General features: G+C 33.6%; 2 protein-coding genes across 2 annotated transcripts; one reads left to right on the top strand and one right to left on the bottom strand.

Moving 5' to 3' along the window:
• Positions 1-374: 374 nt before the first annotated feature.
• LOC106110816 (UPF0047 protein YjbQ) lies at positions 375-6153 on the top strand. The gene is made up of 4 exons (XM_013292722.1): positions 375-733; positions 938-1074; positions 1896-2024; positions 2233-6153. Exons 1-4 carry the CDS (start codon positions 577-579, stop codon positions 2305-2307), a joined length of 498 nt encoding a protein of 165 aa, XP_013148176.1. The 5' UTR covers positions 375-576; the 3' UTR covers positions 2308-6153.
• LOC106110815 (hyaluronan mediated motility receptor) lies at positions 5914-21546 on the bottom strand. The gene is made up of 12 exons (XM_013292720.1): positions 21403-21546; positions 14819-14886; positions 12121-12340; positions 11734-11979; positions 10885-11089; positions 10007-10174; positions 9478-9629; positions 8488-8648; positions 7385-7541; positions 6890-6949; positions 6648-6813; positions 5914-6323 (listed from the first exon to the last, which is right to left on the bottom strand). Exons 1-12 carry the CDS (start codon positions 21412-21414, stop codon positions 6271-6273), a joined length of 1668 nt encoding a protein of 555 aa, XP_013148174.1. The 5' UTR covers positions 21415-21546; the 3' UTR covers positions 5914-6270.
• Positions 21547-22159: the final 613 nt, after the last annotated feature.

Below are 22159 nucleotides of genomic sequence, written 5' to 3'. Positions count from 1 at the left end.
GATTTCTGATGACTGATTTGAATTTCCCTCCATTTACTCGTGACAATAAATATTCCATTCCACGGTCGCCCTGTCCCGTTAAAATTCTTATTTTTTTATTTGAAATCAGGATACTAAATTTTAAATAAAAGAAACTGTTAATGCTTCATTTAATCAGTGTTTAATCAACAACAAACAAAAAATACAGTTGATAAACTTCGAGCAAAGTGTGTGTGTGTGATAGTGTGATATATTGACTTTTTCATTTATTTTACAACTTTTAGATTAAAACAAATGAAAACTTAACAAGTTCATTAATTTTGTATTTAAAACTTGTACAAAACTATTTTATAAAATGACAACATATATTCGATCGTTTTTCTCTTTCATTTGAACTGAAGACTGTTTCATCTTCCCGCAGAAAATAGGGTGTCGAAACTGTCTTATAACCTCAGTTATATTTATTACTACTTAAAGATCGAAGATGTATTTCTTATGATAATTGTGATTTTATTTGTGCAAAGGTTGTTCTAAGTGATGTTGTGTAAGATCAACCGTGTTCTTGCGGTCGTTCTGTAGCATTTTTAAAAATTAAACATGGCCTCGAACCGTGGAATTCAGATTGGATCCGCGTGGTTTCAACGGAAGCTAAACTTGAGACCGCAACACCGAGGCGTGCACCTTGTTACCGAGGAAATCCTCAAGCAGGTGCCGGAGCTGTCTCAGTTTGCGGTCGGTCTTTGCCATATTCAAAGTGAGTATTTGCTAAGACAGCGTTCTTACCGCCGATCTGCATCGCCTCCCAGTCTCATTAATACTTTTAGTATTCAAGTACGCGCTAATTTAACCATATGTTTATAATAATGCAGAATATCAAACATGTTGACATTCTATTCAATGTTTTTATGTGTTATCGCGAAGTATGAGGTAGTTGACGGTTCGTATTGACTATTTTCAGTAATGCATACTTCAGCAAGTCTGGCACTTAATGAAAGTTGGGATCCTGATGTTAGAGACGACATGGAGATGATGCTCAACAAAATAGTACCAGAAGGCCTTCCCTATCGCCATTCTTGTGAAGGACCTGATGATATGGTAAGTTACAGTAGCCTTTGGAATAGGACTAATTATCACAAATTTAAAATGTGAATTTAGAATTTAGTCCATTTTTATAATAGTGTATATAAATATTTCTAATTGGAATACTCCACATATATATACTACAATTAATATTCTGCATAAAATAATCTAAAGTTAATAATTAAATATAGCCATAAACCTAACATTATCATCTGTTTACATAGTGATAATTATTGATTTTGTTATTCAAATGACCACTGTTGCTTATCAGATGTATGCTAATCAGTGGAGACCGTAATCACATTTGCAGTTATGAAGGTCACATAATATAGTGTAACTTCATACTTAACTATAGTATCTTGTTCTGACAAAACTATTCCTTTACAGACTATCATAACTAAGAATTGCTCAACAAACTATGCACAAATCATTTTTTACTATATTTGACTAAATATGGTCTTAATATATTTTCACTTTCAAATAACATACTTTAACTATAAATATAAATGAAGCGTAAGGATTATAATGTTAAATTTCAAATAACGTTTTTTATTTCATAAAACTACACAGTTCATAAGTGCAAAAGTTTGGAAATTATTTCTTGTTTCTTGGTTAAACTTGGTACAGATGAAGAACTTAGTCTGTAAAAAAACATAGACTACCTAGTAAGTTTTTAATTCCCTGCCATTAAAGTCACAGACAAAATGTTACTACTAGTTTAAATGAATTCATGCCAAGCAGTCTCAAACAGATAATTTTTTGGTGACCTGTAAGCTTTTAAAATTTTTTATCGTTTTATTTTACAAGTAGGTTTATTTTATATGTTTTATCAACAGCCAGCGCATGTGAAAGCATGTTTCCTAGGATCATCTCTAACAATCCCAATCACAGACGGCAAATTAAACCTTGGAACATGGCAAGGAGTTTGGTTATGTGAACATCGGAATCATGCTGGCAGCCGAAAGGTAACAATCACTTCATTATTTACTTTGTCTTTATAAAGTAACAATCTCAATAAACTGTATTACATTTTGATACATTATACACCAATGAAACTAGTACTTCACGTGCAAATTTTGTTAAAATATTTAAATTAACATCACAATCTCTCTAGTCATTGAGGGCTTGCAATTAGGTAAAATATTACTGAATTGATTTATTGTCCTTCTGCAGGTTGTGGTAACCCTTTCCGGTTGTCCGCGGGATTCCCCACTGTCGCCGGTATCAGCCGCCTCTTGCTCCAGTTAGGAAAGGGGGGGGGGCGCGACCCCCCATACGCACTCCCACTCGCGCCCCTCCTCCAAAAGCACGCGGAGGTAAACCCCGCGTAACACCTTTTATATCCCACACATAACTTAGATGTTAGTCCTTATTCTTACCTTAAAATGACAATATGTACATAAGATAAATATTTTGTAACGCTTTGCATGGCAGTTTGCATGAGCCTCTTCCTTCATCTGTGCTTTAATGATCAAAATTTTTATTTTTTATTTAATTAACTGTTATCCTCATACAAAATTCCATTGACTATTGCATATGAACTACGATCCCAATGTCCTATTCCGCCTCACTGTCAAATTGCCATGCAATGTATAAAGCCCTATTAATGTTATGTTCACTTAACATGAGCTGAACCCGTTGAATTTGTACATAAGTATAATGTACGACAATTAAAAGTATACATGAAGTAATAAAATTGTTGTTTTGTTATTGCAACTTGTCGATATTGTACATAGATCACGCGTGGAGATTGCAATATAATGCTTTGTAGGTTCGGTTGTTATACGGGTTGATGTTAACGGTATTTTTAAACATAACTAAGTGCAATGAACATATGTATGCTGGTTAGAATGAATTAATTTATATAAATTATATATTTTCACTGTGCACTTGTTTAAATTCAAAAAGCCCACTGGGGAGGTATAGTTTTTTAACAACACAATGTAACACTTTTTACATCGGACACTAATTTTATTACACAAACTTTGTCTGTAAAGTCACTGGTTAACTGTTCATGTAACATAAGGTGCATATAAATAAGCAATTAGTTAAGTGCATCTAAATTCTTTCTTTCTTCATGTTTAGGTTAGATAGAACATGAAACATGTCCATAGCTTTAAATGTAACTTGTATCAACGGGTCATCTGCATGACGGAAGCGAGGGAAAAATCACCAATTAGTATAGTAGTTATATCATTACTGATAAGGTCATTTAAGTGCCTCGAGTCCCTTGAGGTGGTTACGTGTTCATTTGCAGACATGTTTCATACACTTTATATGTTGAAAGTCATATTGATGGACTGATTCCTCTCCATATACATATATGTGCATGTAGATGCAATCATTGGTGGGAACCTTTTTAACTGTTCATATCAGTTTAATTGATATATATATATCAACAATGTTTTTAGTTGCATATTGAAAGCATATATATGTATAGTTGTATGTCTTCCTATGCAAGTTCATCAAGATCCAGTTTAGTGTAATTATGAAGATAAAGTTACTGAATATGTGAACGGTATTAGGGTATGTCAACACCTCTATATCCGGCCACAATAAAATTTAGGCTGTAACAATATTACGATAGGAAGCTTCAGTACCAAGTGTTTGGTGGCTTAGGAATAGGTGTTAATATAGAAGTGTAAAATGGATTAACCAATAGCAAGTGTCGTTTTTATATGAATCGAAATGTAGAATATTTTATCGTGAGGTTTCTTACTGAGTCATTTATATATCTGTAATATCAATGTGTATTAATTTTTATTTTTTAAAAAATTACGTTAGCAAGAGCTTAATATTGGAATGGAATAGGATATATTCTTCTATTCATATTGGCAATAAGCTATGTATTTGAGGTTTTAATTTATTTTTACTTTGAAAGTGTTTGATCCATCGTCATTGCTTTTACTGCACAATGTAACCGGGAAATAGTTATGTCTTAATGCAATATAAATAGTAGAATATGGGTTAGGTGGTACATAGTATTGTCTGCGGGAGTGACTGGGAACTCTTGTATTGCCCGTCCGGGGTACATTTTATACACGCACAAAGAGGGCAGGCCGCAGACGCGTAATTATTCTTTTGATACCGCATTGTATAAAGAGTAGATGACACAGACACGATCCGTTTTCCCGCCAACTATTTTAATCTTTGTCTCATCTTCATATTAACTCTTTTGTTGGATATTCAATGTCAGATTAAGTTTCTATATCTAGTTTGCATCAACAATATATTTGATATATCCAAATATGCTTATCAATACAAGTTTGTAATAATTAAGCACAAATTAACAATTAATTTCTCACTTAGATCGCCTTGGTAATGTTTCACATTTTGTCTTTTTGGATAGGATTTTTGGATGAGGGTTCGGGGCTGGTTTGATAAGTGCTTTTTAACAATATTTAAGGTTTGTATATATTTTTTGCAATAAAATAACATGTATGTATAACAATATCCATGTAAATAATATTTATTCATGTATAAAAGATGTTGAGTGCCGTTTGTGTGTGGGTGTAAAGCCACTGCCATAAACAAATTTGCCTCTTTACAATATTATATTGGATATGAATATTATTTTGGCATGTTATTGTCAATTTGATGTTTTTTTATTAAGTCACTACCTTATAAATATATATGTAGGTATAGGTATAGTAAGTTTTCCAAAGTGAAATGGCTGTAGCGACTGGTTCGCTTAGATTTATCTTACATTCCTTTTTATACATACATTTTTCCATACATTCCCTAGTGTCCACGGGATTGTACGATTTTGATTACCGCTTTTATAGCAGCCCTGCAATATCAGGGTCAAAATTATAAAGTACATTCTATAAAACCTTTTTTGTATTGAAATGTATAAGTTTTGTTCATATGTGAAGTTATTTCAGTTAAAAACTGAAGCAGTAAGAGGTTCCATTTAAATATTGCAATGTTAATTTTTTCTGGTACAATTAACCGTGGACGCGTGATTACATTTTGTTTTCTCAAAGCATTTTATTTAGCCTATAAATACTGAGTACTGACCCATTTTAGGCTGTTTTTTAACAACGAATGTCTAGAGATTAACCTTTAAGTCGAAAATTTTCAACAAAATGTCATGTTTTAGATGTTGTACAACCTTAACCTATGTACAATCTGTGTTCTGTTATTTTGTTTTAAGTGGAAATTTTCTAATCATAACCACATACAGTCTATTTATTTTTTTCATGAAAAAAACACCAATATACATTAACTACCGAAATTTTTGGTAGCTTAAGAAAGTGTGATACTTTTTATAGAATAAATGCGTATAGATAAAATTTACTAACACTGGATATCAAATTTATTATAAGTATAGCACACACTGCACCAATTTTCGATTCATTGTTTATGATAAAATTATTCTGGAAATCCATTGATTCTGTCTACATCATTCCTGAGAGAAATTGGTGTGATTTTTAATTCAGTTTTCCATTGAAAGTGTGACATCAAACATGATGTCATAGTTTTTAACTAAAAGTGGTTGTAATAATTGTGTTATGTTTTTGGAAATACTTTCATAATATATCTTGAATAAACAAAAAAATTTAAATATTAATTGTTTTATAAAAATATACATACATACAGGATTCAATATTGTTTTCATACGTTTTTTAAAAAGGTTATCTTTTTATCCACAAAATTATGATTAGTTTAGATGTCGCAATGTTATACTAATAAAATATTTTCTGTATTAAAATATAGCGAAATGGTAACAAATTTACTGTATGTGCACGAACTTACTGTAATAATAATTTATCAACGTAAGAAAAAATGATTTATTAATATTGCACATAGGAAATTGAGGTTGTAAAACAGGTTTAAATAAAATAACCAATATGTGAGACAAATAATTTGTGTGTAATATTGTTTAAGAACAATAAAAAATATGGTATTGTATGATTGTATGTACAGAATATAAAATTCAAAACATGTCATGTTCTTTATCAGTTGTCAACTTGTCAGTTTGACAGTCCGCTAAAAGTGACAGCTGGATGTCAAATGTATCATATAACTTGTACAATATAAAATATTATAGATCCCACGATTATAAAAGAGAATTAAATATTTGCAAAAGTTGTTCTAAAGTTTTATTTCACTGTTCGCCTCTTCCTAAATCAGTCAATACAAAGTGGAACTTTGCATATAAACTTATACTGATAAATAGATCTACGTTATTTGGTACGATTTGTTGCATCAGTTGGTCGCCTTCTCCTCGCTGTCGATCTCGTGAGGGCCCGCGCCTTTGGCTGCAAGCGAGACATTTACTATGTTATACAATTTAATTGTGAAAGACATTGTCATCTGACAATAAATACTGCTTGACCCACAAAGTCGTACATATCGACATGAAGATAGCTTTGTGTGAATAGGTTATGAAACAACTGCAGATGTTGACGAATTTTAAAAAAAAAACCAATTCAATTAATTCATTGCACCAATTTGTTGAAAATTAATTAGATTTTAAATAAAGAATGATTGCCAAGTTTTCGTTTACATCTGCATTATGTTCTTTTTAAGTCTTTTATATCGACTGTTTCGGTATAATTTTTGGAGTAACAATTAAGTCTTACTGTTCAGTTTAGATTGTACAGTTAGCAAATTGGACTTTGCTTTGTCGAGCGCCTCCCCCAGGCCGGTCTTGATCTGACTAAACTCTTGTGTCACGAGGGACAGTCTTCCAAGTAAATAATTCAAATTATCGTCCACTTCCGCCATGCGTGTCGTGATCAGAGTCACCTGGGAATAGAAACGGTTATTTTAATTAGATTCAGTTACAACCGTATTTCTATTGCCATAAGAGTGAATTTCCTACTTTTTCCTTCATGCTCTGCATAGTCGCCGCGCTGCCGTTTACGTATTGTTCTGTTTGTCCCTGCAAAAGTATACGTAAATTAGCATTTGATGTGTGATAGGGTTTTTAATTACATTACAATACTTGAAATGCCACGATATGAGAAAAACCCACTTAAAAGAGAATGAATGAAATAATCACTTAAACAACACATAACAAAAATGTTTTTTTTCCTTTACGTGGGTAATGAAATTCCCTATAGTAATGAATGTCGTCCATGTTTTTTTAAATATTTGATATTTTAACGTTACTGTTTGTTAGCTCACCCTAGTCTTGTCCTAGTTTCGTTTTAATGGAATGTTTAATGATTTTTAAACTACGTAAACAAGCTTTCAAACACAACTGAGGGTGCAGTGCACATAATTATTATGATTTTTGATTGTCGTACAAGTCAATAATAAAAAAGCATGTAACAGAATGAGAGAGAATGAGAACAGTTATGAGTGTTGTTCTGACCGTGAGTTTGTCTAGCGAGGCTTTGCTGGCGGAGAGCTGCTGGTACATGCTGCCGATCTGCCGCCACACCTGCGTCATTTCCGACTCGATCTTCGCCGTTAGAGACATCATCGCGTTCATTTGACTGTTCACTATTGATGATTCCGTCGCGTTGATGCTGCAAAAATCAGTCATATTAATTTACATTGACTAAACAATCGTAAAGTATGACTATTAGAATGATTCTTGAATATTTCCAAATCAATTTATCATGACTTTTAGATTTTTTCTAATAAGTCTTTAAATTGTTTTTATTAGTCTTCATTAAAATTGACAGCCCGTGCCCGAAACAAATTGTGAAGCACTTACAAATCACTATCAAGTAATTTAGGTTAAACGATTCTGGGAACGTATTTTTCAATATAACCAATAACGGATTTTAGTACTCAATTTATGAATTTAAAAACAAATTGATTTATTAACATTTGCTTGTTAAATTCATCACAATAAGAACTCTATAGCCAACTTATAAAACTGAATTTACTATGACAATAAAACTTTGAGTGCCGTGCTTGAATGTATTTTGAAAATCATGATAAATTGTAGTGAAATTTGTAATAGAGTAGTTACCAGAAAACTTGTGGTATTACATGGGCATAATTTTTGGAGCAATTCTGTATATTTTTTTCTGAGCGTTGTATTTGCATTGCATCCAAGCAAGATTTGACCTCTACATGTCTCCTGTATGTAAAAATTACCTTTACCCTCATATAATAATTTGAGGTTAGTAATTCTCTATGTTACTTTTCTTTCTGAACGGGAGCTGTTCTCCGCGACTTTGTCAGCGTCGAATTAAAAAAATAACGTAGATTTTAAATGGTGAAAGAATTTTTGAAATCCCTTCTAGTAGTTTTTGAGTTATTTCAATACATACAAAAATACAAATCTTTTCTCTTTATAGCATTATTAGCATTTGCATAATTAATTTGACCTCTACATGTTCCTTGTCTGTAGAGAATACCTTTACTCTCCATCCTACGAGAATTTGAGGTTAGAAATTTTTACTTTTGTGTATGAAAATCACCAGTGTCATCTTTAAGTGATTGTGAAGTTTGTTCTCAGACCTAGTGACGAGCGTGTTGTTGAGGTGCATTGTCTGCGCTTTAACCAGCTCCCGCATCTCCAGCAGTATCTGGTGCATGCCGTGGTCGATACGTTTCTTGTTGGCGATCACGTTGTCAGCAGTCTGCAGTAATACGTGCTCGTTCTTTGATAGAGCTTGCACCTGGTAGAATATAAAAAGTTATGAGAAAATAATGTTTTTTTTATGGTTGGAGGAGGTACGGTATTTGGTATGCCCATAGACATCTTATTCTAGAGGAACTGTAGATACATACATTGCTGACCTTAAATGAGAAGTAAGTTGGTTCCTTGAAGGTCCCTAAGTCGTAATTACTTTGATGACAATTTGATAATTAAACGGTACTTTTTCTTCCCAGTATCAGTGGGGATAAAATTAAAATAAAGTGGCATTTCAAAAACATTCGCTCAATAACGGTATCGGTAATAAATTTCCTTTGTTTGCGTGTTTTAATAATGGCTCAGTTTTGTCAACAACAACCTGTTGTTCGTCGATTTCTGCGCAAGTCTATCGTATTTGCGTAAACATTACTCAATCGTTTGAATTGTGATAATACTAGTAAAGATTACACGTTCAATGGGAAAATTGTTGAATGAAATTTTAGTATGCTTAGACACGGACTACAGCACTAGAAAGTGTGGACTCGAATCTCGAAGGACTGAAATGCTAATAAATGCCTTACTTACTACTTCTTAATTATTAATATTATAAATGCGAAAGTTTATTTGGAAGTTTCTTAAAGTTTGCCGCTTAAACGACAGAACGGCTCTTGGTGAAATTTGTCATAGATGTAGAGCATAGTCTGAAAAAACACATAGGCTATTTACTATTTTACTTTCCCGCGAACGGAGTCGCGGGCGAAGGCTAGTTTAAAATAAAAACCATGAATCTGTATTACATATTGAATAAAATGTTAATTTTAGTTTTAGATGTGGCCAGTATTTTATTAGTAAAGAGGTTTAATATGTGTAACCTCCTTGAGCAGGGCGGCGTAGCTCCGCGAGATGTCGTTGTATGCGCGCTCGCTCATCGTGTTGCTCTGCGTGAGGCTGTTCTGTATGTCGCCGTTCGTCGTCGCCAGGCGGTCGCTCATCTCTCGCAGCTTAGCTGATATCTTCTCAACAGCTAACAAAGGTAGACCGAATAAATGTCTATTTCTTCCGCTTTTAAAGTTAAGTTAAGCGACAATATGATATTGGTGAGAATTTAATGATGTTGCTGTAAAGATTAGTTAGCTAACTATAACGGACATTTCTGATATATCGATTGTATCAAATTTATAAAGTACTGGAGATCTAAGCGTTTACATACTAACATCCACATTCAGAGTATAAACTGAGGCTTTTTAAATTAGATTTTTTTTCACTATATGTAAGGATCTGAAATGGGACAGTTAACATTTACTACTCTGAATGTGTGGAACTGCTAATCTTATGATGACAGAGTGCTGTATGATTGATCTAAAGTGGGAAGTGAATTTAATTCCTTGACTACATCCTTACTATTATTACGGTCATCAGTGACGTCATGTCGAATAGTCTCGATACTCTCTAGAGTGATGTTGAGGGCGAGCTGCGTGTCCGCGCGCCGCGGCAGCTCCTTCCACGTGCTCTCCGCATCCGACAGCAGCTGCTGGATCTTCTTTATATCTGCCTCTTGACGCTCCATTACTATTGTCACCAGAAAAAGGACAAAATTTCTTAATAACTCTTTGAAAGAACAGAGAACAATTACGTCACAAATCGTGTTTATCTATACCTGTACTAATATTATAACGAAGATAGATTATTCCAATAATACAAAAACTACTGGGTCGATGTCAAAAATTATTTCACCATTAAAAAGCTAAGTTATCATTGAGTAACATATGCTATATTTTTTAGATAAGATACAACTATTATATCTTGTTCGTATCCATTGTGTCGTCACACCCATAAGGGGAGACAGGGGAGACTTGTAACAAATAAATACATAATATAACTTGTAGGGAGTCCAGAAGGTGCATGCGTTTAGACCGTGTGTGTCCTTCCGCATTTCGGCCCGTATAACCTGTGGGTCGGTGGGGCCATGGGTGGTGGTGGGTTATTATATCTTGTTTTTTTGTGATACTTTTTAAAGTTACATAGGATTCGTGAATATTATTGCAATTTACTTTTAGGATCTTCAATTTTACCTCAAATGTTTTTGTTATTATTTCCCTCTCTTGTCTAGTTCTTTGTTTATTCCATCCATTATATTAAAAAAAATCGGTCGATTGTTCTATGTTTATATTTAGAAGTTGTTGTTTTCCCTTTTGAATAGATAAAAACGTACGACGTAGGAGAACAACGACGTCTTGGCCCACGCGCACCCTATACAATTCAATGATCTTTGTACTCACCATTGGTCATCTTATTGTGCCAGGCGTCGTCTGCGAGTGCGACCTCGCTGAGGGGCACGAAGTCCGTCATCACTTTGCTGGCGGTGCCGTTGTATTCGTTCAGTTTCAACTCGTATTTGTTCAGCAATTTCTCCGCCTCAGAGATATGTCTCTCGAAAGGATTTGATGCGGACGCAATGCTTGAACACATCAGTTGTAATGAATCCTGTTTGTACGAAAGATTATAAAATTAACCAGGAATTTGTTAATGTAAATAAAGTGACCACAATATAAAGGTAGACTTGCTTTTTGATTTCATATCAATAAAATAAAATCTTTATATATCTTTAATAAAATAACGTAAAGCTGTAAACAATTCCTGTTACTTTATAACAATAATGTTTTGGTTTTGTAAGGTCAAAGTTACGATAAGAATTACAGGAAAGAAAAACATGAACATGTTTACAATATAAACATGATCGATATTACAAGTCAACGTTCGATTGCCAAATAATATGCAAAATATAGGAAAACAGCCAAAACATTTAATCCAAAAAAAAAAAAGGCAATCAGAGACATTGTAATTTTTATAATGAATCGATTAAAATTCATCAATGCATTTCTGTCACATATTCATTGCCGAAACAAATTAACAACAAATTGGGCGAAAAAAACAAAAACAAATTTTATAAAAGCATATTCTCATCTCTCTCATTATCATTGACAAGACAGAGATACACAACATGAACTTGTCTTTTGATTGTTGGTAAATTCCCCTACCGTAACACTAGTATTAAACAAGTCTTCGCCTCAAGTTGTTTTAAGAATGAGAGGGGTGAACGATTATACAAATGTAAACTTAAAACGTACCTTGGTCAAACTCTTCTTAAGTTCTTCCACTTCTTTCTGTATGGCGTCTAACTTCTGGTCAGTTCCGTCTAGTCTCGTAGTCACTGGGTCCTCTTTGATAGTCAAGTTGCTCTCCATTTCAGCTGCCGGTGTCTCTGGCTGCGGCTTTACGTTCTTCACCGTTTCCGTTAATGCTTGGATCGACTTTTTTATTTCTTCTAGAGTATCTTCCGTCTTCTTACGCTGTTCTTTTTCTCTCTCTTCTTTCTGGGAGTTAAACAGATTTGTTATATTTGCTAACGTGAGCATTTAATTGCAATGGTCTTATTAAGTCTCTAGTTGTTAAAAAGAAAAATATGTTACTTTTATGTTATTTAAGAACAGTTAATAAAAAATGCGACAGCCTACCTGGAATAATATAGTCTCAACATTGGACAATCTCTCGTCTAATCTGGAGACGATTCCTTTCATGGGCTCGAGGGCTCTATGCCGCTTCTCCAGACCTGCCACCATCTTCTTCAGTTGTTCTCCAAACGTCCGCTCCCTGAACTCGTGTCTCTCAAGCTTGTCCTCAGAGACCCGGAACATGTGGATTAGGGATAGCATCGCGTCGCGTATATCTTCCGTGCTATAACAAATACAAAGAATATGAAATATTCGAGAGCTTAAAAAAAGAATAGTGTAGGCGATAGAACAGAATATTACTTGATTTTTATTCAACTAAAATAATTATCGGTAACGATTAGCACTTTTTTTATATTATAAGGTAGCAAACGGCCACCTGAATCCACCGAAATGAAAAGCGACCGCTGCCCATAGACATCCGCAATATCAAGTAGGCCTGCAGCTCGATTGCTTATTACAAAAAAGTCGTTATCTGCAGCATAAAATACTGCATATAGTAAAGCTCTGTACGTATAACTCATTAGTCAATAACGTGTAAGCACTTTTCCGCTAACAGGATTATGTTATCAGCCCTTTTCCACTGTTTATTTTAAGCTTGACTAAACTGTTTACGGCTTCAAATGTTACTTATGCCATTGTTCGGTTTACGCAGTACCTTCAAAGAGGCTTGTTTTGTTTGTTATTCAAATTTATGTGAAGTGAGAGGACCGTGACCTGTATGACTTTTACATACTATGCCACAATCATACTTCATACTTCATACTAATATTATAAACGCGCATAAACGACTGATCGGATCTGGATGAAATTTCGTGCAGATGTAGAGCATAGTCTGGAAGAGCACATAGACTACTTGCTTTTGTTGTTTTTTAATACCACGCGGACGAAGTCGCGGGCGAAAACTATTGTGTCATAAGACTAAGATACTTTGCGCGTCTTTTCTTGCTCGATAAACTTAAAAAAGTACTATTGTACGATGTGCTACTAGAGTCGTTCATGACGGTTTTAAATTAATAAGTTGAATATTTCGGAAATTGTCTTAAAATCATATATAAATAAGCAATTTACTTGTGCGAATTCACGACTGTATGTTTTTATTCTTAACGTTCTGAAGTAGCTATTACTGTACACCAAAATAGTTATTCTGGTTACAGACCACTATTATTTCATAATTTGATATACAATTATCAATAGAATACTTATGCAATGAAGTACTTAAGTATTACATAATGGCCCTAAGATTTAAACAATGAGCCTTACGCAGGGAGAAAGGTGACGCGTTACGCAACCGCAAGAGTAACCGCTAAATGGTACAAAATGAATTTGATCTAACACATCACTAAACAACTTATGCAATAGCTGTCGAAAATAAAATACAAGCGAGATACATCGCCGTACCGTGTATTTATAAATTAGTTCGCGGCTCAGAGAAAATCGAGAGACGTTTAAATTATTTAAATAGAAACATACTAGTAACCCACCCAGGCTTCCCACTGGTTCAATGCTGATACGAACTTGTGTTTATTTTCGACATCACAACAGTTATAAACCTCCACAAACTTATTAGTACTCTACAAATATAATATAAGTTCAAATTTTGCTTATACTCAGTTTATTCCTAAGTTTAACTTTATGCCGCGTTTATTTGTAAAGCTGCTAAATTTATCGCTATTTCTCTTCTATCTATATCTTTACTATATATTATAATAAAGCGTAAACACACACTTCTTTGTTGCCTAAGATGTCAACAATTTCAACATATTTTTGAATAATTATTTCTAAATAACGCTTTAGGCTATATATTTTCACGCAATTAAACTTTGGGGGTAAATATTTTGGATAAAAACCCTAATGTGGGAAAGAGACCAAAAGTTGCTGCCAACATCAAGGAAGCAAGGTTGTCATCATGACGTGTCATTTTGACATTTGTAATTGATAATTTGACAAATGTAAACAATAAAATAAAATTTCATAATTTCATGTAAATGAAATTATGAACCAACCCGCACTGGGCCAGCGTGGTTGACTATGGCCTAGTCACCCCTGATTAGAGTGGGCTTTGAGCCCCTCGGTGGGACAGTTAGTGAGCTGGTGATGATGATGATGATGATGATGATGCAAATGAAGTCGCACGGGAACAGCTAGTTTAGTGATACACATCATTAGATTCACAGGATGTTTAAACCACACGTAATTCATTACGACCATAGGAGAGAGAGTTTGATATTTTTTATTACAACTCCCCGTTAACACTAAACCGTTAAAGATGTAATCAAAATTTTTACGCCTACGCAGTAATAAAATTTCTCATAAAAAGATCAATGGTAAATTTAAATAATCCATCGAAGTTTCTATTCATAGAGTTAACCACAGAGAAGAGAAATGGACGTAAATACATGTACGTATGCTATCGGTATACATTAGCCGTTCAATGGAGATTTATTACATTCTATTAACCAATGATTTAGAAGATAAAATAGTTTGTAAAGTTATTTATTGCTTACTACCGCTGCCTGATGGAAGTCTACTTAGGGTCGCAGCATCCGTTTGCCGTATACTATATTGAGATAGCTGTCGATTGTAGTCGTACGCTTTTAATTATTATAACTAATAGGATTTTTCCTCCTTGTATTGCTTGGCTTTTTTGTTAGTATATGTTTGAAATAAGATTACGATACGAAATATATCAAAACCTACTTACGTTACATTCCGACATCGCGCCGGTGGACTGCAAACCAGCAATATGGCTGCCACGCACCACCACAACCTCTGGAAAAAAGATAAAGAAATGTAGCCTGACCAAGAAAATAAAGAATTTGTCATCATCAAGTCCTTTATATTACATCCCTGCATCTAACAAATGTGATTTCAAATTCAATTAAGTTTCTAATAAATTTTTATATTGCTTCATACTTCAGGGGTGATATTCATATATTTTTATACTTTTAGACAATAACTAGCTTCGGCTGTTTGCGTGAAAGAAAAAAAACTAAACGATAAAAGTAAGCAACCTATGCCTACGTATTTTTTAGACTATACTCTATATCTATGCCAAATCCCATCAAGACCAATTCAGCCGTTTAGGCTACTAACTCTGACAAGCAATCCATCCATCTAAACTTATTAAGAATTTAGACATACGAATGTAACATTGTTCTTGGATTATTTTGATAAATGTCTACAAGTGTTCATAAACAATAAACATCTAATGTATCTGCCCAGTGGGAACTAGATAAGCGGGTCAGGTTATCGCATGAACCCACCTCTAATCACTCAATGTTACGATCCCATTCATTAACAACGCAGACTTTTAACTACTTTTATATGTAGAAATGATTTACTGCGTTCGCTTCTAAACAATTATTTTACTTTTATTTATAATTTAAGATGGCCCTTAGATATTTAATAAGTTTTAAGGCTACATATGCCTTTAGTGGACTTAGAGTAAACAGCTGTCACCAATTTTTATTTCCGTGATAAGTCATTGGATAATTAATCAAAGCAAATAATCTTTTACACACTTATTACAATACTCATTACAATAACATAAAGTTGAATATGGCTTTACTCAACATGTAATTATACTTGTTACTGAACTACGAAACAAACCATATAATAGCAAATCAAGTGCCGAATCTATCGCATTTGATCTCTGAAGGCCTAATCTGGACGCTAGTCATATATCTGCCGGTATAAAATCTATGCCATATGTAGCTATAAATCACTTTTAATTATCTTTATAATTTGATATAACTTGTCCGGTTGTTTTATTAAGGATGTTAACTGTCAAGAGGTGTTAGTAGCCGGGTGTCGTGACTGTCGCCGAGAGACTTCTAAAAATAATTTGTCACTTTTAACTACATGTTCATCATGCTCCCGTTTAATTTAGCTAAAGATCTGCCAGGAGAAAATGATAACTATTCAATGGTGTTTGGATTTATTGTCGCTTGTGTATTTGCTGTTTATTTTGTTACATCTACTTTCTTGTTAGTTACTTTATATTATTTTGTTTATTTTCAAACACTTGGGTTAGTCTAAAAGTGTAAACGATAGTTTTAATTATTATCTACTGGTACACATCAAAATAAAATTAAACGAATTACAAATATGTTTCAGTTAGGCTTCTGCTAGTCGTAGACTTTACGTGAAGGGACTCTTGTTCAGTGCACGTTTTAGCTTTACTTGTGGATCAGGGCAAGATTAACGGTGCCCTCTTTTAGACCATGAAAAGAAGGGCGAAAAGAGTGTTGTGTGTAATTCGCAGGCTCATGGCTCCCTTTCCTGCTAGACGCTCTGGGTGGTCGCTAGATCGCGCTCTATTCATACTATCACTACTACACTTGATACCATTATCAGGTCATATTGGTCATATTGGTCATATTGGTCAGGATGGATAACATATAAATGTAAGACTATACTGGGATTGTAAGAGGGTTAGTTCTATTATGTTATGAGAGTGGTATTGTACTTAAACCTACGTGAGTTATGGTAAAGGTTTACCATTGAACTAGCACTGCAAGGGCGTGCAAATTGAATTGAATTAATCATAATCGCAAAGCCATGTCGAATAACCTTAGGTTTTTAAAACAACCATTCATTGTAGATCTTTGTTTATGGGAATGTAGATAAGAATTTTACACAAATCGTAGATGAAATGATACTAGATATGTTATCTCGGGAAATATCAATCAATAATGTTTAGCTTAACATAATTTCTCGTCCAATTTAATTATAACCTAAAAAGTTTGATTGAAATGAAAATATTTTCTTTTACAATTTACGATTACTCCTGTTGGAAATGTTTAATAGAAAGCTATGTTACATTAACTACTTCGTAGTTAATAAACACAACACCAGTTACACTCTCTATTCCGTGGTAACAGTTTTACTGGCAGTAAATTGAAAAGTGCCGTATTCCCGAAGTCGCGGTTAACGTATTTATAACGAGGTGGTTAGAGCGGCATCGGACAGTCGTTATAACTATAAAGTTAAATTTATAGTACAAATTTTAACTAGTAATAAAATACACTTTGATGTTAAAAGATTGAATATTTGAGATAAAAATATTTCATCATCTCTATGGTCACATTGTCGAAATTATTCATACTGAAGACGGTAGAGTTTAGTATAATTCTAGAGAATATAGGTTCTATTTGTTTAGGATGTTTTGTAAGAAATCTTTAGAAAATACGATAAGATCTTCGAATGATTTAACAAGGATTAGAATAGTAAGAATGTATTTATGTTTAGAAATAGGCAGAAGCTTTGTTGCATTTGCAATATTGAGGATCAAGAGATGTTACTATGTATTATCACCGAAGAAATAACAATAATTCAGTCGAAAAGATTTTTTTTTAAATAAGGCAAAGCCTATTGTTGCATTTTACTATTATTTCTAGTTTTACCCGACTTATAAAGAGGGTATTGTATACGGAAAATTATTGATCTAGATGGGATTAAATATTAAATTAATGTTGCTTCGTATACTCTTTTGTACCGCTTTTAAAATATAGAACCAATTATGTGGATTGCGTTTTAGATGTCAACAAATAAACGAACTTCCTAATAAAGTCAGTATTGGATTGGTTTTATTATTTTTGAGTCAAACTCTAATTTAGATGCACTTATATTGAATTATCAGATTGTATTTGGTAACACATCTTAGGAACATTTTGATAGGGAATATAAAAACCTTGCTGTATTGTGTGTAATATATGGAACTAGACGGCCAAGGACACAGCAACTGTTGTTGTTTTCTATAAATATTTGTAACTATTTGTAACGTAAATAGTATGCACTCAATGAAGTCGTATTGCGAGATAAAACACCAGCTCAATTGACGTGCGTATGCGCAATAGTCTAGTAAAATGAATCCATTGAGTTGGATATGCTGTTGTAACTTGTAACTACAAAACTTCCATACATTAAGTGTATTTTCATACTTTAAGGGAAGCTTTATCTGTGTTTTATTTTCTTTATCTCTCATCTTCATTATTTTCTTCAAAATAACAAATTTATCAGTCATTTAAATGTTAAATTTTCTTTAAATTCGTTACAAAGCACGATGGCGATGTCGAAAATGGGGACAAAATCTCTTAAAAGAGAATTTAAAAAATGAAAGAACTCCACAGAACAACGATAACCATGGACTCGCTGTGTGGCTTTTAAGCCATAAGCAATCTTAACACATCCTCTTATAACAAAGTTTTCTTTTAATAGACCGACATATTGTTACACGAATAGATGTTACAAGATTGTGAAGTGTACCATATGACGTCATCCAGTGAGGCAGATACATTTGCCTCAATCTGAATGCATTTACTATTCGATTGCCGGTGAGACTTGAACGCATTATGACGTCATTCACCACAAGAAGGGTAGCGGTATTAATAGGAATTCGTTTCATCGACCGACTAAAGAGCTCGTACGTACATTGTACTATCTTCGAACGAATCAATTTTCGTTCTACACGTGTCTTGAGGGATCCAATATCAGTCTTGTGTCTACGCAGCAAGTGCAGTCGTGTATCGGAACCAATTTTATACTAATTATAATTAATTCTGCAAAGTATTATTATCTGTCATTCAGTCGCCGTCTGCCGCTTCGGTTGAAATCTCGCCTTTAGATCATAGGAAACTTCAGTTCACTCAGCTCCATAAGCATAGGGTTGGGATTATAGGGTGCGTCGTTAATCTAATTAGTAAAACATGGCAACCGTCACACCAAAAATTGGATGAAAAAATAATTAAATTTTCAACAAGCATAGATGCCGATATTTAGTCTTTGTCTTCCAATGCTAATAATACAGATTATGTATTAAATATTCCTGTTCATCAAAATGGCGGCTGGGTGGTGCAGTAGCGCAGTGTAATGCATAACGGAGTTTGATTATAACGGGAACACGTTTGACCTGAGCTGGAATAAATCACTTCTTATAAACTATCCATAATCAAGTCAATGAAATAATCTAAAACATAGATTCTTAGACTACAGGGGACAATAAATAGATAAATTCTCTATCCTAAAAGAAAAGATTGGATAAATATACGATTTTCTAAAGCTTGACGATTAAACGTAGGTTTTTAAGGAAATATTTAAATTTGGAACGTCACACTTTTTTTTACTCAAAAACAAAGGTGATACGGCGGTTATCAAAACCGCACCGCTTGTAAATATGGGTCTGCGATGTTTATAGTTGAACAGATAAGACGACTAGGTTGTGTTTGGTCAACTAACAGCCAAAGTGTTACAGTTTGCATTGGTTTTAAAGATTTTTGTTACTCTAAGTAAAGGGATATCCTCTAAAACAAATGAATGCGTACATAACAAGGACCATTAGTTCGAAAGGAAGTAAAAAAATAAATATAAAAGCTTCGTTGTCTGTGCTAAACTATTCAAACCGTTAGCTAGTTACTATGTATTATTAAATAGTGTACACATTTATTTACTTATGATAAGAAACAAAGAAGTATTTATGCGCCTACGCAATTGCTGTTGCAGTGGGCATTCGCGTAATATTTCATGAACATAAATCTATTTTAAGGATTTTTAACTTTTAGGGATCAAAAAGGTTGTTATTCTTATTTTACTATTTTTTGCAAACGACCACATTTTGAATTCATAAAATGTCTATTAAAAAGTCGGTCACACACAACAATTACCGCGCAAATGTTCAAAATTAGACAAATGTCTAAAATTATCTTCCAAAGATGACGTTAGTGACAAAGGGAAAGGAATCCGAGATCAGAATTGCTGAGTGTGGACCTTGGCCGAAATCCAGACTGCAGCTGGGCACGCCTTATGCGGACTTTACGGAAAATCGGTTTTAACAATGTAGAGTCGGTGTTGTCTATGTAGGCAAAAGGCACATTTGTAGAATAGACAAACATTGGATATGTATTTTTTTTATTTGCAACTCAAGAAAATCTAACCTCATTTATCGTCGTGTAATAAAGACGTAATTTGTTTCGGTGTTACTCCGTGCTATATTGTTTGATGTTTCTGCATTAGTGGAGTCACCAAGCAATTTCTAACTCCCGTCTCACACAAATGATATCAACACTTTTGTATCTCTTACATTAGAAGTTAACCTACTTTTGGCTGAATATTATAACGTTATATCAGAGTAGTTAAGATAATCACTATTGCATATGATGCCTACTTATGCTTTACTTTATATGATTCTTGATTGCTTACTTTATTACGAGTATCCAATTTAAATTAGTGTTTAATCCCCTAGTTGGCACTAGTTACATTATTTGCTTTTGTTTTGTTTGAATTGGGCAACAAATAAATTTATGTTTTTATAAAATTCTCTGTTAGTCGCCATTCGTACGGGCGCTTTTTTGAAGCGTTTGCTTTTTAATGCTCTCAGGTACGATTAAAAATCACTCTTTCGATATATGCTATATATATAATATATAACACTATATACATACTATATAATACTCATATATGCTCAAAATTAAGACTGCGCCATAAATTAGCGTCGCACTTAAAAACGCTGCCGTTGAAAAAGGTATGTAGTTAAGCACATGAAAATGTATATGCTCTATTTCATCGTTTTTTAACGCGCGTTATAAAAGCGCTAGTGCGAATGGGAGCTTACTTTTAAACTACATACTAAATACTTAAACTTTTCAAAATATATAAATAACAAAGGCATATTGAAGTTCCGTTTTCCAAGAAATAAAAAAAATAAGAGTGAATTGGAGAGTCACAAAGGCGAAGGCGCGAAAACGGCAGGGAAGCTAAGGGCAATAAACTTTCATATCAATAGCTAGGTATTATTGATGAGACGAGAATTAATGACAACTCTAGAAATGCCTGCCCTTCGAAACTTGATTTTTTTTTAGGTCGTTACCTACACGTGTGGTATAAACCTATGAAAGTGAATGGTTATTTGTGTTGATTGATTTTATTTGCAATTCAATGGGTTTTTCAAACAATATTTTAATATGTCGATTTAACTATATTATGCAAAATCGATAGGAATTATCGCAATAAATTACAGCAATTAAAAGTTGTAATGTTTATAAAATATACGAATGTTGCTTGTAAATACTGCGTATGCTTACAACTATTAAGATGATTACTATATTAATAACAACTGGATTGGTAAATCCGAGAACAAGGCACACTACTACAATTTTTTTTTAATAAATGCTTAATAATGCAGCATTACCAATTGTTTTCAATTAACGGCTTTAAATCAATTTTTTTCATAAATTTATTATTAAACTTTTCTATAAAAAATGTGGTAATAAAACTAAAAAAAAGACTTACCAAACTTTTCATAACGATGTCGGAGATTTATTCAAATCGAAAATCACGATTTCTATATGTCAATTTATTTCGTAATAACAAACCGCGCGTCACAGAACTGCACGCGCGCGCAGTCCGTCGCGAACTGATCGATGAACCTTTGCGGTTGCGCCGGCGCCGGTGCATGCAGGGTGAACGAATGCGTGCTTGTAGCTCCTCGATGTGCGCTTTTACTGCACGCGACTACGATACGACCTCACGACACTGTGACGACTGTAGTCTGGAGATAATTAAAACCTACTTTTTCATAATTTTGAGGATCAACTGTTAGGTGCAAAGGTATAACTAAAAAAATTCTACTTATCTATCAAGAAACAAGATTGGAAATTACAATGATATTGCAAGAAAAGCCAAGAAAAAAAAAACAATACAGAATATAGAATACCGATATTCTATATTCTTAGTTTCGGGAAAAGATCAGAACTATCTTTAATCTTCAGAAAAAGATATACGACTTTTGTTTTTCAAAAAAATGAAATAAATTAATTACTACCGTCAAGTCGGGTCTAAATTTTCCCTCAATAACTCTTTACGGTGAGTATCTTATATTCGGTAGCCTAACATTAAACAGCTGTCCATCAAGTCATTAATTTTCTTAAATATAAACAAAACAAAAGCATCGGAGCAAAGATAACGTAGGACGTTGCTCTTCAAAGATTTCGGTTAAATCAACAAAGACTAACCATATCTCAGGTGACACGACTATTAGCTTATTCTG

Source organism: Papilio polytes, unplaced genomic scaffold (assembly GCF_000836215.1).
Source record: "Papilio polytes unplaced genomic scaffold, Ppol_1.0 DF824191.1, whole genome shotgun sequence".
NCBI lineage: Eukaryota > Metazoa > Arthropoda > Insecta > Lepidoptera > Papilionidae > Papilio > Papilio polytes.
The sequence above is the reverse complement of the archived record's forward strand: the minus strand, read 5'-3'. Positions and strand labels throughout refer to the sequence as shown.

What these genes read in the sequence shown, in the direction of transcription:
- LOC106110816 (XM_013292722.1), top strand. Translation starts at nt 577, where the DNA reads ATGGCCTCGAACCGTGGAATTCAGATTGGATCCGCGTGGTTTCAACGG. An exon ending in CGGTCTTTGCCATATTCAAA is followed by an intron (nt 734 to 937) that starts GTGAGTATTTGC and finishes GACTATTTTCAG; the next exon opens with TAATGCATACTTCAGCAAGT. An exon ending in GTGAAGGACCTGATGATATG is followed by an intron (nt 1,075 to 1,895) that starts GTAAGTTACAGT and finishes TTTTATCAACAG; the next exon opens with CCAGCGCATGTGAAAGCATG.
- LOC106110815 (XM_013292720.1), bottom strand. An exon ending in GCACAATAAGATGACCAATG is followed by an intron (nt 10,175 to 10,884) that starts GTGAGTACAAAG and finishes TGGTGACAATAG; the next exon opens with TAATGGAGCGTCAAGAGGCA. An exon ending in CCTCGCTAGACAAACTCACG is followed by an intron (nt 6,950 to 7,384) that starts GTCAGAACAACA and finishes ATACTTTTGCAG; the next exon opens with GGACAAACAGAACAATACGT.